The sequence below is a fragment of the Lepeophtheirus salmonis genome, chromosome 14, assembly GCF_016086655.4.
Source record: "Lepeophtheirus salmonis chromosome 14, UVic_Lsal_1.4, whole genome shotgun sequence".
NCBI classification, from domain to species: Eukaryota; Metazoa; Arthropoda; class Copepoda; order Siphonostomatoida; family Caligidae; genus Lepeophtheirus; species Lepeophtheirus salmonis.
Window position 1 is genome coordinate 1,713,111 of NC_052144.2, and position 19,675 is coordinate 1,732,785.

General features: G+C 33.9%; 1 protein-coding gene across 2 annotated transcripts; it reads left to right on the top strand.

Annotated features, from left to right (window-relative positions):
• The first annotated feature begins 373 nt into the window (after positions 1-373).
• LOC121129520 (uncharacterized) lies at positions 374-16,211 on the top strand. Of its 2 annotated transcripts, none has more exons than XM_071893517.1 (7): positions 374-633; positions 707-914; positions 9,763-10,204; positions 11,227-11,449; positions 12,485-12,824; positions 15,015-15,604; positions 15,682-16,211. In XM_071893517.1, exons 2-7 carry the CDS (start codon positions 798-800, stop codon positions 15,845-15,847), a joined length of 1,878 nt encoding a protein of 625 aa, XP_071749618.1. In that variant the 5' UTR covers positions 374-633; positions 707-797; the 3' UTR covers positions 15,848-16,211. The 2 variants fall into 2 exon arrangements, with proteins under 2 accessions (XP_071749618.1, XP_071749619.1); XM_071893518.1 differs by having other exon boundaries at positions 374-627; positions 723-914.
• Positions 16,212-19,675: the final 3,464 nt, after the last annotated feature.

Consider the following 19,675-nt stretch of genomic DNA (forward strand, 5'->3'; position numbering starts at 1 on the left):
TACGTTGGGGAAAAGAATTTACAATAGGGGGTCAACTAGGAATACGGACCGAATGACAACAACACCAATTTGTAATGTGCGATCCATTCGTGGTCAATAATAATATACCATACTTGTCAAACTTATTTTGAAGGTAGGTACTAGCATTTTCTTTGTAAGGAAAAATAAACCATAGACGTACACTCCTTCTGCCTAGTCGTTTCTTCTGCCTTTCTGATCCAATGCCATGCAGATGGTTCATCATTACTGCGAGTGTGCGGGGAAAGTCCTTCCCCCCCTAATCATATGCATATTAGATAATAATCCAAATTAATTCAAATACATATATGATTCTTCAAGTATATACATATTTATTTATTTTTTTACGTATCTTGTAGGTACTTGACTTGAAACATCAGTAGACATAATAGAAAATCATACGGAGAGGTGATAGTTCCACTTTCAATGAGTGACCACCTTAGAATATTAATATGTGAAGGACTGATTTAAATGGCAGATGAGAAGAAGAAGAAGAAATGATGTCATTGTAAGCCTCGTGTTCCACTTCCGTCTTTAATTAATTCCCTCTTTCCTAACACACCAAGTGTTGAATTACCAGCAACCATAAGCCTTAGTATATTAACAGGAGTGAGTGTAAAAGAACCATTGCTGACGATCACGGATGTGACAGCCTTCCTCTTTAGCAGAAAATAACAATAATAAAAAGTATTTTTTTTAAACAGACAGCTCTTGTCAGCTGACTGCTTGAATCTACCTTCACCATCAGTACCTTTCAAAATGAAGAACTGTTCATATCCATGCGAAAAAAAAGAGGAGTTAAAGGCTCTTTGTTTATTTTTAAGGTGTTTGAAGAATCATTGCAACAAAAACAATTACTTATACAATTAGAACTACGACAAACGATCAAAATGGCGGTGAGTAGCAAGTTCCAATTACATTAGCTTATATACCTATATATATATATACAGTATGTAAACAACTATTGAGCAGTGGACGATTATGTCTTATTAAAGGATTAGGTATTTTGTTGTGGATTGTTTTTTTAACACGCTATTATTAATAATAGTACTAACTAATAGTCAGTATTGAGTCAATTTTTGAATGTGGAAGGTAAATGAATATTAACTGGGGGAATCTGCGTCATAAAGTGATCATTCATATACAGTTTACGGCATTAATCTAAATGTAAGGTAAGGTAGAAGAAATTAGACAACCTTTTTTTTTAATTGATAGAACATTATTACACTAAAATCATTTGTGACTAATTAGATAGAAAATTGAGTCCTTTGTCAAAAATGTATTAAACAATATTTTATATAGTTAAATACAAATCTACCTCCCCCACGATTTAGTCCAACTCCGTCTATGATATTGAGTACATCTTCAGTGATTATTTTGATTGCCCCTTTGAGAACAACAACGATCTACCATCAGTTATTTTGGCTGAGGGCCACCATAAGAGTTAAATGGTTGTCCATAGAGGACATGACCGTCCTAACTAACTAATAAAGGAAATTTAATTAAATATAATAACATTGTGGGTCGTATCTGATACTTCGAACTAATGAAAGTTTGAAAATTACTTCTTTTTTTTTTCAAAAACAATATTATTTTACATTGTGGGTTCTATTGGAGCCGTAAGCCTTTAGTGTGATCCTTCAAAATATTAAAATTTGAATAAATTCTTCTTTTTTGTAATGTGGGTCGTATTTGAGCCATAGATCTTTAGTGTGACGTCTCAAAATATATAAAATCCCAGCAAAAAACGTATTTTTTTTCATTGGGGGTCGCATTTGAGCCGTAGACCTTCAGTTTGACCCTTGCAAATAATGAAAATAGCCAAATTAAACCTAAGCTCCACAAATTTACCTTGTGGATCACATTTGAGGTAAAGGTGTTGCTTGTGACCTCAGTATACATAGAAAATAAGAACCAAAGTCTTTTTGCTTAATTTTGAGTCGCATTTGAGCCTTAGGCCTTCTGTGACTATTTACGTTGTGGGCAACATTTAAGTTAAGGTTCATTATTTTGACCTCACAATATATAGAAAATTTAATAAAAATGTGTTTTTTTCCATTGTGGGTCGTACTTGACCCATAGGTTCCTATTTTTTAACTCAATCATTTTACGTGGTGGTGGGTATATGAGCCGTAAACTATCTGTGGGACCTCTCAAAATATATAATATTTGAAAATATAATCAAAATTATACTTTTTTTTGTCACATACACCTCAACTATTTTCCGTTTTGTATCCCATTTGAGCCGTAGACCTTCAGTACGACCTCTCCAAATAGTAAACATTTGAAAATTATACATATTTTTTACATTGTGCCGTGCATTAGAGGCGTAGTCCTTTAGTACGATCCCTATAAATATTGAAAATTTGAAGATTTTTTTTTTTTTTTTTTTTTTTTTGTCAAAAAAAAAATACAATTTTCTACATTGTGGGTCGTATCTAACCCGTATTTAAATATTTTGAGTTGAATAAATTTGGTGGGTTTTTTTTTGTGACCAGATTCATCATTCTTGACTTTTAATTAATTATGTATAATAACAATGTAAATCATTATTAAAAACAAAAAGAAAGTTCTTTTGAACTACACACATTCATTGAAAATAATAAAGAAAAAAATAAACACACAAATAGGAGAAAGCTTTTTCTCTCTTTCTCCATTCAATTATTTCTTTCTTAATTTCGTCAAATACTTGCTATGGCTTCTTGACAAACAAATATGTATATACATAAATATAGACGAAAATATATTGATTTAAAAATATGTATATTAGTGATGTGATGAAAGCAACCAAATTGGTATCCATTTTCCCATACTTTTCAAGACTTTAAAGTATAAAATATCCATGCCATTATTGCTAAAATGACGATGGTATCATTTTTGAAACCATTTGATAATATAAAACAGACGCTAGAATACTTTTTGTATTCATCCATTTTTACTTATTCAAACATATATTCAGGCATATCCAATAACTTTTGTTTGATGTTTTGCAGCTAGTTAATATTTGTACGGTGTGGTCTATTCAAATCTGAACACTTTTATTTATCTAAATATGTATTCATTTAATCACTTCATTAATTATTGAATTAGTAAGTGTTTGGATTTCAATGGACCACCCGGTTTTGTAATTAGTTTAATCAGAACAGACTGAAATATTATTCATTTCTTGGCTTGTATAGCTTTGAAGCGTTAGTGAGATCATTTTTGATACCAGTACTCCGCGAAGGAAAAAAGGCCCAACACCCCCTCCTCCTATTTAATGTCCTTGTCAACCCCCCTACCATGGTGTTAGATGAGAAGCATTTGGCTCTGTTGTGGTATATATCTCAAGGTATTGAAGCTAAATGTTTTTTTCTATAAAATAAATACAAAAAGAGTCCTTTTTGATGGTCAAATGATTGAAAAAAAGATATTTACACCCTGGTCGGGTGTTTTTTATAAGTATATATCATGATGAATTACACCTCATAAATAAATAAATATCTCCCAAGGTAGTTCAATAAAGTTGTAGTCCTCAAAAAAGTATTTTTAAAATAATAAGACGGTCCTAAATCAGGGTTGGTGTTGAGCCTAATTTATCAACTAATGTCATAGCCTATCAGTAAATAAATGACAATAATAACGTCCCTAATCAGTAAAATTCCATTTTTTTAACTCAAAACTAGCATGTGGCCTGTGGGCCACTTACTGAATAGGTTTGAATAAATATATTCATAAATAAAATGGCTAGAAGGGCTATTCAATCACATTTGACTCTGTTTTCTATGACTTTAAATATCAAGAAGAGGATACTTCAAAATTATACATGACCTTTGAAGTAGTTTGATAGAGAAAGTTATCACTTGCGGAGGGGGGATAAAAAGGCCCTATACTACTAATTAGTAGGTACAAATTGGGTGTTGTCACGATACATATATTTTTGTAGTGGTTCCGGTTCGAAAATGTGTATTTCGTTATTTTTCGACGAAAAACATAAAAAAAAATTGTTAAAGGTGATTGACAATCACTGTTAGAGGCTTCACCAGGAATTTATGTCTGGGACTAAATTAGAAATGTGCTGACTTTTTTACGCTAAAAGATCATTTTTACTTATTTTATAGAGGACAATTTGATTTATGTAGGCTCAATAAAATTTCAAGGGCTTTATCATAGCTCGGACATTTATTTTATGACGTAGAGCAGCTGAAAGTACGGTTCTCAATATCTGTTGAGTGGAGTATCATTTTTAGAGCGTTTGTTCGAACGACACTATGCAGGGACGTACCCAGCCGTGGATTGGAGGGGCTACAGCCCCCCTCAAATAAAGTTTTTGCTTTCAGAAAAAGTTTTAAGTACACAAACCCTTGGGAGCAAAATTTTGCTAAAAAAAATTTTCCACAAAGTTTTTTTGTCTGTTCTAAAAAAAAGCCCACTCCGAAATAAGATCCTGCGAACGCCTTTGCTGCGTCGTACAACCATTTTTGATACTTTTTTATACTAAAAGTATATTTAAAACAATGATAAGTATCATAAACTAGTTCAGAAAATCCCGTAAACATAACTAAATTTTTATCTGTATAATATCATTCATTCAAACCCTTTTTAGAAAACATTTTTAAAGCTTATAATACCATCAAATCTAGCTCATATTCCATTTGTAAGCAATACTACATACAAAAAGATTATTATTCAATGAATACAATAATTTAAAAAAATGAATTAGAAATCCGGGGAAGGAAATAAAGATGAATTCCACAGAATAATAGTAATATAGCATAGTGTATCAATAGGATTAAATAAGTAGGAAATGAGTGCCCTCGCAGAAGGCAGTAGAAAGAAAAAGAAAGGCCAGCCGTAGAGAGGAGAGAGTGAGAGAGAGTCATTTGACGGAGCTGTAGTAGAGATTCATACCAACCAATGGTATAGAGAATTCAAATGAAAGAAGAAGAAGAAAAAATAAACTCCTCCTCTCTTTCCTTCCTCCTTTACATCTCCTCCCCATAATGAAAAAAAAACAAAAACTAATTATCATTCTCACTCCCCCCCATTATACAAAATGAATAACAATTTTTGAGCAGTTAGATTTGAGAAGCATAAGAATTGTATTTGAATATCTTATTTTTTTCACACAAGTTTTGATTGTATTGATAATATTAAAAGGTAATTTTTTAATGCGGAAAATATTATTATTAGTCAATATATAATTGGAGTAATTTGATACAAAATAAAGTAATTTTCTTTTTGACATGTTTTGAAGAGAACTTTGCAACTATGTCATTAGCAAATTCCTTTTGATGAGTTTTAATTCATTTTACTGATTTTTATTTTAATTTATATTTATTTCTTTTCTAACGAATTTTAATTCATTTTAAACTATTTTATTTTGACAGTTTATCTATTGAGGAATAAATTTCTTTTCTAACGAATTTTAATTCATTTTGCTGGGTTTAATGTATAATTCGTATGTTTGTTTGTTTTTAACAAGTTTCAATTCGTTTTACTGATTTTATTCCACAAATTTATCTATAGAGTTAGTTTCTTTTTAACGAGTTTTAATACATTCTACTACAGATTTGGTTTTACAATTTATCCACTTATTTCCATTCTAACAAGTTTTAATTCATTTTAAACGATTTTATTTTACAATTTATCTTTTTAGATAGTTTCTTTCTAACGAATTTTAATTCGTTTTACTGGCTTAAATATATAATCCATCTATTTTCATTTTAGATATTTCATTCGGGTACATTGAATAAAATTGCCCGCACGTCATTGGAATCCCGAAATTGGAGACAACGACAACGGAAAAGTTGATAATACAATTGTTGCAGCCTTTAAATAATTGAAAATACATTTGCAGGCCAAGAATATATTATTGGATGAGAGTGATCTCAACTTTTTCGAGATATTCAGACCATTAGCACTTTGGTGGATCATAAAAGTAGGTTAGAGGTCTGATTATGTGGAAGAGGTTGTATTTTTGTCATTTTTGGAGTATTCCTTAGAGGCAGAGAATGAATTGAAAGAGATCAGCTCTTATTAAGTAAAGCAATACGAATTTTTGCTTGTCTCTATCAAGAATGATTACACTCCAGCCCTGAACAAACTCACAACCTCCTCAACATAATGCAAAAGCATCCACAGAGTGATTGCTAGAGGGACTATAGTGTACCACAAATCAAGCAATTTTCGTATTCATCACTTTAAAATTATCTGTAAAAAGAGAAAAATAAATATTTGAAAGGATTTCTTTTCTAAAAAAAAGGCCATATGGTCAAATTCATGTCCGGTCCATCAAATGTTAACTTTTCTTATAATAAAAACCTGCAGATCCCCTATTAATATGACCTTCCATTTACTTTCACGACCCACCTAAGTGTAAATTATCCGAATACCTCCAAAAATTCGAGATGTATCTCCTCCTAATCCGGCTATAATATATGTATATTCTCCGCTTCGCTTAGAGATATTATTTCCTTATTATTGAAAGGTTGCGGTAATTGAACTTCAACTCTCCCCGCGTTTGCTGTCTACAATTTGGAGATATGACGTCCGAGCAAAATTATACAATGTACATAGTCCTTTAAGCTAAATTTTGCTGCTGTTCTATTTTCGAGTTTTTATAAAAGAACACTCGATGAATTATGAGCCGTACTCGCTACTCGCCTGAATACTCAATACTCGCCCTATCACTTTTTACTCTCTACCAAAACAGTCAGTCAAAAAAATTAAATTTCCTCAGAGTTATTCAAAACTTGTCATATTTTTAGTTACTCTTCTGATGATAAACTTAATTCAACACTTTATATAATTCACACGTCACTATATATGGTAGCTAGTCTTCTGTATTTCTCTTGTTGCCAACTTTTAATTTTAATTTAGAGAATATTTATTAATTATCATATAAATTGAATGGATACTCTTATCAATAAAAGTATGAAATGACGGGAATTTCATATCTTTCAACATGCCTCTTTCTGTCTCTTTTTTTCTACCTTCATTCTTTGTTTCTATTCCGCTCTTCAAGGTGGGCGCCCTCTGGTAGTATATATATAATAAATAACCTAATTTTATTTAAGTTTCATTTAAAAAAAATTGTATATGTACTAATTACAAAGATATCCACGTTCAGCATTTCAAAACATTGATTAACAAATAAATATGATCCTCTATTATCGCCTTCATTAACTTTTTCGAATGGTTGACAACGGATTCGAAGCATACTCTGGTTGATTTTTGACGGCTTCGAAGACACTAGCATTTTTAATCAATTCAATTTGAGTCTTTTTCAGCTTCAAGGTACCTTTTTTACCTTTGAGTTTCTTTTTTTCTCGATTTCGTTGGGAGTCATCCTTCTCCAACAATACTTTGTTTATAGCTTCCAAGGGGGCTTTCATTGTCTCCAAATCATCTATAGCAGCTTTTTTTCCTCCTAAAGGAAGTTGCCTTCATTTTTTTTTTTTTTTTGCACCTTCTGATAGCTTCATTAGTAAGAATTCTTTTCGAACTTTCATCTTATCAGACTTTTTCATCTTCTGGGATAAGGAGACACAATGAGTATCTTTTCTGGCAATTTCCTAGTACTAGGCATTAAAATGTCTGTACTCTCTTGAGGAATTTTAGGAGACTTTTTCAAGGATACCACATCTAAAGATGTCATGTTCTTGATTCAAGACATACTAAACATGGTGTCTTTAGTCGCTTGATTCTTAGTCGGAGAAACCGACTAACCGAAACCTTGGTTAGTATTTAACATTAGGGAATACCAGTTCGGACGAGTAACGAGTAAGTACTCGCCTTTTAGGTTAATGAGCCGAATTTTCCTCTCTTTTCTTGTGTACGTCAAATAACTCGAGTATCAATTCACGAGCTTTGCTCGTGGTACATCCCTAATTTACTGATTTTCTCACTTCAAAATTAATATTCTTCTTTTTTTTTTAGTCTGTCCTTGATATTTATTTGTTTATTTTTGTTGACGGAAAATTAAAGGAGTTTTGTTTATCCATTTATTTCCCCATTCAATAATTACTTTTATAAATAAGTATATAATGAATATTTTCCTATTTGTACAAGTGATTGATTTAACCAACTGTTGTGAATTGTAATTTGAGTAGTGGATATTATTTATTGTTTAAATAAGAACTTTCTTAAGTTATATTAAACTCTCTCCCTCTCCCCTTCAAAGTAAGTGATTAGAAAGATCATATCCCCCCTCATAATTTGGACCCTTTTGAAGATGTCTTCATTCACTTTGTTACTTACTTCTAGATTTGAATGACTTTGAGACTTCAAAGCCTGTTGGGAAGACGGGAGAGAAAGTTGCAACACGGACGTCGGAGTCCATAGATAAAATACCCGACTCTGCAGGGGCGTTCGTAATTGGGGGAGGGGGGTGAAATATGAAAATTTTTTGGGAAAAAAATTTAAAAGTTAAATTTGTTTGAATTTTTTTTACAAATTTATTGTTCTTCTCAAAAAATTTCAAAACTCCATAATCATTCACAAAAAATCTGAGGGACGATTTTTTCGCTCTGACGTCCCAAAAACAGATCATGCATCATAACAAAGGCACAATATTACCTTTATTCACTTAAAGCAATTAATGACACCACAAATGTCCCAGTGGAAAACATTGTTAAAGACTATATTAGTCTGTTACAAGGAGTTTAAAAAAAAAAAATTATTCAGCTTTTATTTTTTTATTTGGTTGTTTTTATAGGATTTTTTTTATCACCACGCATTTATTAAGATGATCAACTGTTCTTTAAGATATTAATGTTTTTTATTTTGTTAAAGATGTACCGAAATAAAATGTAATTTAAAACAAAAACTATTCAATAAATATTCAATTTTTTGGAAAAAAATTTCAAAAAGCTACAGTTGTTCAGAAAACATTGGAAAAAATTTATTTATTTTGAATATTTTATTTCGGTACTTTTACATTTAACTATTTTACTTCCAGATATTTGGCCTTAAAACAATTTTTTTCCCCAAGTTTATTTCACCTATATATATAAACAAATGAGATTTATACGTTGTTACGGTTTATTCTTGGTAAAAAGTGATGTTCCCTTTGAATTGTTTAATTAAATTTGTCATAGATGTTACTATAAAATCCATTAAATGATTGTTTTCTGTTGAAGAAACTATGTAATAACACAAAAACGCAAAACGTAGACTGGAGATGGTGCTCTATATATATATATATATTAATGAGAAAATAAGCATTAATTAACAGTCCACGTTTTTCTGCTCAAACCTATAGTTTGAGTCTCAAAAAATCTCCCAAAGTATTGAGTTCGAACCAGACACAAAATAGGTTATAATTAGTAGTATAATAAGAAATAAAAACCACGACGATACCAAAGGAAGAAGTGTTAATCACTTCTCTATTAACAATTATCATTATACATGATGGATTATTTATATTGGAAAAGACTCATGGATTGAGATACAAGCTTACTATGAGGTAAACGCATAATTCCATCATTTTTTAGTCAGAAAATGACCATTTAAGTGCTTTTTATAGTAACAAACATTACATATTTTGATTCAAAACTAAAAATAAGTATTCATTTTAGTCAAAAAATGAACAATGACTACGTACAAAACTTATTGTATTCATATATTAAGGCGAAATATCCTTGAAACTAAATGGAGGTAAGGCCAAATGTCCAATAGGCTTAAGACAAAAGTACAGAGCCCTGTTTATTCCTTCATTTTCAAGATCAATTGATTAATTTTCCATTTATTTTCCTCCTTCAGGAACTAATTTCCTCGACCACCAGCGATCCCACATACGAAGAACTTGAGTCATCCTTGAGTAAGGACAGTAATACCGTCATTGTCAATGAACAAAGGGATAGCGTCTCCCCCAGTGTTCTTGATAAAGTAGTGGTAGAGGATATTTTTGAAAACAAGGGTTCGAGCCTCCTTTTGGACACATCTCTCTGGAAGCAAAGCTTTGAAGAGGGAGAAGAGGATGAATCCAAAAATTTTGTTAATTTAGACTATAGTACACTTAATCATCATCACCAGCAGTTTACATCTTCTGCGTCCTCATCTTCAGAGTACAACCAACCCTCTTCCATTCATCACCACATCATAGGTCCTCCCAATAATCAGAATCATTCACATCCCAAGGGGGATCATCAACTTTCAACGAGTTTCAACTCCATTTTCGGAACATCTCAATTGGACGATTCCAGTAAGTACTCAGATTCAGCCTTGTCTAGTGCTTTTAAGCAAACAACAAACGCCTAGAAAATCGGGTAAATTTATTATATGGCTTGTAGTTTAAGGGGTTCAATTTTTGAAGGGCTCCTAAGTATATCATATTTCAAAGTTTCAGCGTAAAAAATGTATTGTTGCTTAACAATATTAGAAAATCCGTAAGGCTGTCTAGGAAAGAAAAAATTATTCGTAAACCTTGTCCTTGAAAGTGCAGTGGTGTCCATGGGATTTGGGGGGGAGGGGGGGGGTATTTGATCATAGAAGGGTGAATAAATTAAAATCCAGGATTAATTTTATTAATATTAAAACAACCAAAAATATAAATCATCTCAAGATTATTTTAATTCAATTCCCTCTTTCATTTCAAAACTATTCTACTCTAAAGATAGCCTTTAATTGGTCAAAAAAATAAGGGGGGATAAGTTATTCTTGTTCTAGCATGCAGGACAGATTAGCCTACCATTAGGTTGAATCGACCCTGCTGTGGTATGAGCTTGTACAATGAAACTTTTCATTTGAATCTAATCAATTTAAACACCCAGAATCAAATTTTGTTTTATTTATTTCTATTTCTGACATTACTAAAAGTCACATAAACTCATGCAACGATCAGCAAAGTTCTTCGACTAACAGCTAAATTATATTCATTTTCTGGCTATATAAATAAAACAATCAGATAGCCGAAAATTAGCTTGGAACGTAGCTCAATGGATAACGCTCTCAGAGAAATTATTCTCTTGAACCCAATATGCGTAGGTTTGCGCCCCAGTTGTTTCTAGAGAAGGATATGTATATGGGCTTTAATGAGGACCCCTAGGTCAAATGGAGTAATTGTAATACTATAATTTTAACTGTTACTTAATCAGTGGTACTCCATATGACCAATTAAAAGAACAATAAAAAAAGGCGGCAACACATCTAAGATTACTTACATTGATAAAAATGGACTAATATTTATATTCTATTTTTATTTTTTTATTTTTACGAATCCATTAGGTTACAACAACTGCTTAGACGTCCTTTTCTACCCAGAGGAGCTCTTCACTTCGGACACAACTACTCCAGTACCAACAATTACAACAGTGTCTCATTCAGTGGAAGATCCTTCGACGACTCCGGATTTCCTTTCCTCATCTGAGATTGCACCGGCTTCCAATATCATTGAAGACATGGGGGATCTTCCCTTTGCCTCATTGGAGGCCGTTGATGCCGTGAATAGGTATGCATGTTACACCTAGTTGCAAATTGGGGGGAGGGGTAAAAAGTATTCCAAATTGAAAAACAAGAACCACGTCTCTGCAAGAGATAAAATAACCAATGAGTCAAACATTTATTTGAGCCGTGAAACTCTAGATATCTCGAATGCAGACAATATCTTTCATTTTCCCAGATGAGTCATTTTTTTAAAATAATATATCAGAGTAAAATAGGTCACGAATATATTATGTTTAACATATTTAAATACATAACTACAAATTTCAGCCGAGATCACACTTTTTTAATTACAAAATTTTAATCTCAACAATTATTTTTGACAAAATTTTTATATAACAAAGTAATTCCTTAAAATGTTTCTAAATAACGTTAAGTAACGTCATCAAGGGCCGAATTATATAAGTTTTAGTACTGAACGGAACTACAGTCTTTATTTCCTCATAAGGAATGAGACAATACTACTTAGAACTGTAAACCTCAAGTGTATGTATATGAAAAATGATCTATGACTCAAGTGGGGAAAAAAACAAGGAAAATGTTGTCATTACTATTTTATTCTTGAAGAGACAACATTCAAGTTTAAAGAAGTCACTGGTGTGTGATAAATTTATTCGGGAAATGCTTCAAAAATCCAAAGCTGTACACAAAAAATAAATTTAAAATTAAATTTTTTTGTAAAAAAGGTTTAAAAATACACATCTTTTTTCCAAACAATATTTTTTTGGAAAAATATTTCAAAAAATTCACAGCTATTCACAAAAAATTTAATTTGTTGTAAAAAAAAATTAATTTCAAATATTCTATTTTCTAGTAAAAAAAAAAATTCCTTTATTATTATTTTTTTTTTCCTTTTGGAGGGGCTATAGCCCCTTCAACCCACCTTGCGGACGCCCCTGCACTTAAACATTCTTTCTTCCAGATTTAAATAAAAATTATAACTGCTTTGGTTTGCTAAGAGAAACAAAGACTTGCACTCTAAAAATGCTTAAGATTAGCATTCCTTCCAATTAAACCATCTACTAACTTTTGACTATTTCAGTATGTCAAGAGAGAAAGCACCGACAAGTCACATGGCCGACGTTCTCCTATCCCTAAAAAACCCTGTAGTTCATCCAGAATCACCTCCTCCAGACTCCCATTGGAGTCCTCCTTTTGAGACAGATGCCCAACTCCCCGTCACCACTTCTTTGCAAGAGTCCAACTCACTCTACACAACCTCAACCTATGGAGAAACTCCTTGGGCTTCTCCACATCATGGCCACATGTCCCATCAACAACAGCATGACTTTTTTCCTGGGACCATGAACGTCAATGTTTCCATGAATATGAATTCGCCTACACACTTCTCACCCTATGGATTCCAGGAACCGAGTCTTGAGGTATAGTTATTCATTAAAGTAGTCAACTGATTTTTTCCCTTGGATTGAGATAGTTGGCTTTTGTACACCTAAGAGAGCCACGTGGTAACTTGAAAATTATATAAAAATATCTTAAAAGTTGCAAATAGTAAATGGAAATCTTTGCATTAAAATGAATTGGCCCGGCCTATCCGAACACCCTTTTAGTCTGGAAATGTTTATGTATGAAGTAAAAAAAAACACTTGTGATGAAAACTTCTTTTTTTGTAACAAATAAAAAGGCTTTCCTTATGAAAAAAAGGACTCTGTTTCTTGAAATACAGGGCTGATCTTTTCTAGTGTTACCACATTTTGTTTTTTTAAATTTTTCAAGTGTAAAATTTAAACAAAGGGTTTTGTGAAGATATTTTTTAACAAAATCATTTGAAAATAGTGTTTGAAACAAGTTTTATTAATGATATGAGCCCTCAGCTCTCATACTTGCCTCAATACGAGGTCCCCTTGCAGACCAGGAATGTAGTCAGACACGAGTTTGGTTCACTCCTTTTTGATGAAGCCCTCCAGAGACTGGACACTTCTGTGCTGATTAGCATACACCTTCTACTCCAGACGCGTCTAGGTAGGGTAGTCAAAGGGTTCGCGTCTGGAGAGGAGGGCAGTCACATTTTGAGGTCCCAAACGTCTCGAAAGTTTTCTCTCAGAAAGGTATGTGTCTTGCCGGTGCAATGCCACTGAGCTCTGTCTTGAGTGAAAACAAAGCTGTCCCAAAACTTTTTTAGCACTTTCTTATCCAGAAGTTCGATGTAAGCATCTGCATTGAGCCACTCTTTCCCCAAAAATAGGAGGGTAGACGGCACCTGTACCGTCCACAATGCCTAAGACTTTTGATTTTTTGTTCTGAACAAATGTCTCCATAAAACTGACTCGAGCTCCTTGGATATGGCCATGGAAATCTGCCAAGTGAGGCCAAAAAGGCCGAAGGTCAAACAGTAACACAGCATCATCACAATTAAAAGGCAAATCCCTACGCGAGGTGCAAAGCATGCAGAGAAAATATTTTATTTTGAGCCCTTCCCTAACTTAATGACTAATTTGAAACACTATAAGTGCGTAATTTAGCCTTAAATACGACAATCCATCATTTTTTTAATTCCTATTTTCTGTTTTTTTATAATTAAAAATATTAGTGTTGGATACGAGTAAAAAATTTCGAGTTTCTTAGTTTTCCTTCCAGCAAGCCTTTTTTGCCTCAAGTCGAATCAAGTTCATGTTCGGAGAATATATCAATATTTGAGTTCAGTGTGTAGTTAAAGTTTTTAAGAATTTCCATATAATACGGTGTGTTTGAAAACTCTTACAGGTTGTCTCCTTCGATAATCAGATGGTCTAGATGTTCAAGAAACAGGTTTCTCTCTCTGAATCTCATTTTCCAGGATTTATTCTCTATTATATATAGAGAAAGGTTTTTAATCTATCATTTTGACTGTTAATAACTGGATCAACTGTGAAAGTTTTGTCATCACAGAAGAAAATGACACTGTATCTATGATGATTAAGATCATCCAGGATACATTTATAGTTCTAAAGACGATAATTTTTTTGGACTTGACTAAGTAAAGGTCGTTTTTGAAGCCTTAGGTAGGTACTTTCCACCAGCAATTTCTACGGCTTTTGACACTCTGGACTGTTTAATAACTTTTTTCACAGTCAATTTCATTCTTACATTTGTTTTAAAGGCCTCTCTGGTAGCTTCTGTAGTTAGCTTGGTTGGTTGAACCCTTCCAGGTTTGTCTTCTATGTTATCTGTTATCTTCAAATAATTTTCTGACCCTCTAGACCGTCTGGTTGCTGACTAAGAGTAGGTTCATTACGTAGGTGTGACCCGCGTGGACAATAACGGTTACTTCCTTTCTTTTGGCTTCCAATTTCCACTTAAAAGTATTTAATCTCATCTAAACGGCTGACCACACATCTAAAATCACTGCACTAAAAAGTTCGAACTGAAGGTTTATAAAAAATGCCTACGAAACCTCTTTCATTTTTATTTTTATTACATTGTAAGACTTTTTGAGCACCTATTATGCTTTATTTTTAAAATAGGGAGAAATAATATTATTGGTATGAGAAAAAATACAACTTATTTTATGTTTGTTCCAAATAACATGTAAATTCATGCCAAATTGACCAACTGATGTATTTTCTTTTTTATAGCCAAATAATAATTGGAACTCACAGTACCCAACGTCGGGTAATCACTGTGGCTACTCTTCATCCTCCTCGACATCCTCCACTTCTTCGGCTATTCACGTGAATAACAACACACATTCCGGATACTACAACGGATCCCTCCTCTACGGAGAGAGTACCATGAGTTCCAAGGAAGAGGAATATCCCGAAAAGAGAAGAAGCTTAGGAGGAGGACAACCTCATCAATTTCCCTATATCAATTCCCGCGGAGGAAATCGTTGTTATGTATCCAGTTTCGAAGATCGGAAAATTCTGAAAAACCCCTCTAGTCCAGACTCGTCGACTGACAACACAAAAAACGTTTGTGGGATTTGCGGCAAGACATACGCTCGACCCTCTACGCTCAAAACTCACATGAGGACACACTCTGGAGAACGACCCTACCGATGTTATGATTGCGACAAATCCTTTTCGCAAGCCGCAAACCTCACAGCGCATTGTCGAACCCATTCCGGAGAGAAACCCTTTCATTGCTCCATCTGTAATCGGAAATTCTCACAGAGTAGTAGTGTTACTACCCATATGAGAACGCACTCCGGAGAGCGACCCTATAGGTAAGATCCCCTCCTTCAAACCCCCCACATCCCTTTTCTTCAACACTTTCTTATTTTGTATTTATTTCTCTCTCCAGATGTCGGATGTGTAAAAAAGCATTTTCCGACTCGAGTACCCTTACGAAGCATTTACGAATTCATTCCGGAGAAAAGCCCTACCAATGCAAGCTCTGTCACTTGAAATTCTCACAATCTGGTAATCTGAACCGGCATATGCGAATCCATGCACAGAACGGACGATAAACGAAATAGCAATCTCACTTATGACGCTTCATTGATCCCCCCTATTTCTTTCTCTCTTATTGTCATTTTCATGTCTCCAACGCTAGAGGGCGCATCATGGTCAAAGCGAATGGAAAGACAACATTATTCCCTTTGCCATAGTATGATCCAAAATCAGAACCCGTTATAGTATAATTTTATTTTATTGATTTTTAATTTATATTCAACCTCCCAGGCCATATGTCGATATTTTGACTACCCCTAATACCTATAGCTACAAAACAAAATAATAAAAAAGGAACCTTTCTAGTCAACAAATGAAAAAAATAATATATAAACATTATTGATTCTCCTATTTCGAATAAAGTAATCTTATGAACAAAAACATCTCTGCATTTCATTTCCTCTGCATTTATACAAATGGGTTTATTTAGAGCCTAAATGAGAGTCAATTGAAGACTGATAATGCTGTGTTGTTTCAGTTTTGGGATTGGTCCAAAGGACTGTCTGTTAGGATGGGCCTTTTTAGGTAACAAAGAAGCGACATATGCACCTCCTGGAGTAGAAATTCATTGATTGAAATGGGTTTATTTGTACAAAAAATTGAGTCAAATGATGACTGCAGGGTGTCCACGATAAATTGGAAATGTGTTATTTGGCCATTCGGTATGACCTGTACCCGAGGTCCTCATTCACAGCCTTGGAGACCAGTTGCTTGCTGACTTCACGGTTCTTGGCCAACCTGGACAAGGAAGTCCCTGGCAAAGCCTTGATGGACTTCCAGAGGCCTTCAAGGAAGTGGAGAGTGCGGATTTGGTCACTTCTCATGTTGTGGGCCTTGCAGCAGACCTTCCCCTCAACCTCCTATACTATACTTTTGTTGTCAAAACAATTGTGGTGGAAGTTATAGTGTATTGTTCACGCAACCTTTTATACTAGTATGATTTAATCCCTAATATCTACATTATGGATCTGGATGAAGTTTAAAGTAGTTCCAATTTATCGTGGACACCCTGTAGTAGTTTTTCTATCACTCACAATATAATCAGACTTGAACTTGAAACTTAAAACTTGAAAAACTTGTTGGATGCCAGAGATAGAATATACTTGATCCCTTCTGATGCTGTTGACAATGTATCCGTTCATATGTTTGGAATTTTCAGAGATAAGGCCACAAATTATACTTCTTCCACAACAATAGGCTCATATGACGTCAGCTCGCTCGCAATAAGAGCTTTTGAGATTAACAGAGTCTATTGCATTGGTTTTGGATGTAGCCCCTTTTTTCATTCGCAAAAGTTCAAAAAGCACAATTGCTTTATAAAAAGTTTCAAAGTTTATTTTGCTGGGACTAACTTAAAATGTATTCTTTCTTCGTAAAATATAAAAAGAAATACTTAAATTTCCTTGATGAGTTATTGAAAAACATATTATATCAAATGAAGGCTACAAGCTATACTTCATATTCTTAGTTATCCCACCTTAGGACCAGTCCTAATATCAACATATCCCCCATGTAAATTTTAAAAATAATACGGATTTTAAACATTTTCTCGGATCCGGATCGATTTAGATCTTTAGACATAAATACTCGAGTAAATTTCTTGTATCCAAAGCCAAAATTAAACGTACACAGAGTCCTTCAGGTAAATCCTGATAATGTTTACCTACATCCTGAACAATAAGGATAGCATTTAACCCGTTTATTTTAATTTTAATTAGGATAATAATATTAGAACTACAGAGTTGGGCTGAAGTATTTATAATTTATTGCTTTCTTTTTTTTTATATGATGTTTGTTGTTTCTAAGTCGGCAACCACAAACATAAATAAAATTTACTTCAACTTTTGGTTCTCTGTCTTCAAAATGAAGGTCCAAGGGCAGCGACAGAAAGTGACCACATATTTGTATTTTGCCGGCAACGCTCCAAAAGATATCATCTGCATTACAAAGTACAACAAGAAGATGGTATACAATGTTGTGAAACGGCTAAAAGATGGCAGGGGCATCCATGCGGTCCTCACACAGCCAAAAAACGAACTTGAACGTTTGCTGCCGGGATGAAGAGGTCCATCATAGCTAACCCAGTCGTCTCTATTTCAGTGCAAGCAAACAAGAGGGATATGAGCAGGAGGACCTTGGGTCAAGCTGTCCAAGAGGGCATACATCTTTCCTTCTGCGTCAGAAGACGCCGATATCTCCGTATAGAAAAGATGAAGCAAGTCAGGGTGAAGAGAAGGATCAAATTGCGTCGTATCTGCAAGAAAATTCCAGCCATTATCAAATTAATATCTGGCTAGTCCAACTTCTCTATTGATGGTGCCTACAACCCACAAAACATTCGGTGGCTGTCAAGTTCGAGGTCCTCCGTCCCTCTGGTAATGAAAACCGAGAATCCAGCCAAGGCCATGTTTTTTGGACTACTCACCCTCGACGGAAAGATGATGCTACCATACATCACCCGGCTTTTTGTAGCTACTACCTGAATGTGTGTGTTTTTTTAGTTCCTAATGTTGTTATGATTATTCTTTTATTCTTGAGGAGAGAACAAGTTATATGTATAAACTATAAAGTGTAACTACAAATGTGTTTTTTCATGAATGACAGAGAATAACGTTGAGGGATCGACATCAGAGATCGGAGTAATTCCTGTCTTATCATGGATACGGAGAGGGGAATGTACTTATTGCCTTCATTGAATAGCTGTTCAGAAGTAATTTAATAAAACGGTGAGCAGCTAAGCTGCTCTCCTAAAACAGCATTTTTCAAATTACCATATTCATTTTCCTTTTTTGTTTTTTAACATGCCTCAAATGCTATTCATTTGCCCCTCCTTTAAGGCTATATTACAAGAGATAAGACGGTTCTTGGATTTTTCAGATCTTAAAAAATTATAGTATTGCCTAATACTTGACAAGTGATTGGAGTCACATTATTCCATTGAGCGTTACCTAGTTCACAAACACACATATATACCCTGCATTTGGTTTTCCACTGTGGATCTTTACTCAGTGTTCTTAACATTGATTGTTAGACACGGGTTAGTTCTTATTAAGCTGCCAACAATTATCAATTTGTAATGAATAATAATTCCATAGTTGAAAGAATGGGGAAATTATCAATGGTTTTTGGCCTTTTTCTGTATAGAGTACAGTATAAGTAACGATATGTCCAATGTTATTATAACAAAAATTATGTTCCTATATTAATAATATTAGATTATTCACTGTTTCGAGATCTATGCTCAGTAAACATGTAATCTTAATCTTTCATTAGGCCCAAAGCTTCGAGTAAAATACATATAAAATTTGAGACAAGTATCCGTCTAATTTTGGTTTTGGATCTGGATTCGAAAGATCAGGGATCCCAAAAATTACTTGAATATTAACGTCTAAAGATCTTAATCAAACCGAGAAAATATGGATTTGTCTGATCTTTATACAGGGTGACCCATAAGTCTTAGGACAACTTCAATTGCCAAGAAAGTCCACAAATGTATATTTCTCGAAACATCTTTTGATACCATTGTAATCAGCGGGAAATGTCTTTAAAAATGACCACCATTGGCGGCAACTACGGCTCTCAGGTGCTTTGGAACTGCTTAACTCCATGTACGGATGGTCTCATCTAGCAAGTTGTCCCATACAGACACTATGGTGGTCTTCAAGTCATCGACACTGCGGTAGGAAGTCACATTAAACTTCCTCTCCAGAATGGATTATATGGGGCCGTCCATTACGTTGAGATCTGGGGAAGAAGGGAATCATATGTACGTACTCTAAAGTGCTCGAATGTAGTTTGGTACCACTCTTCCACAGACGTTGCAGTATGTGAAGGAGCCCCGTCTT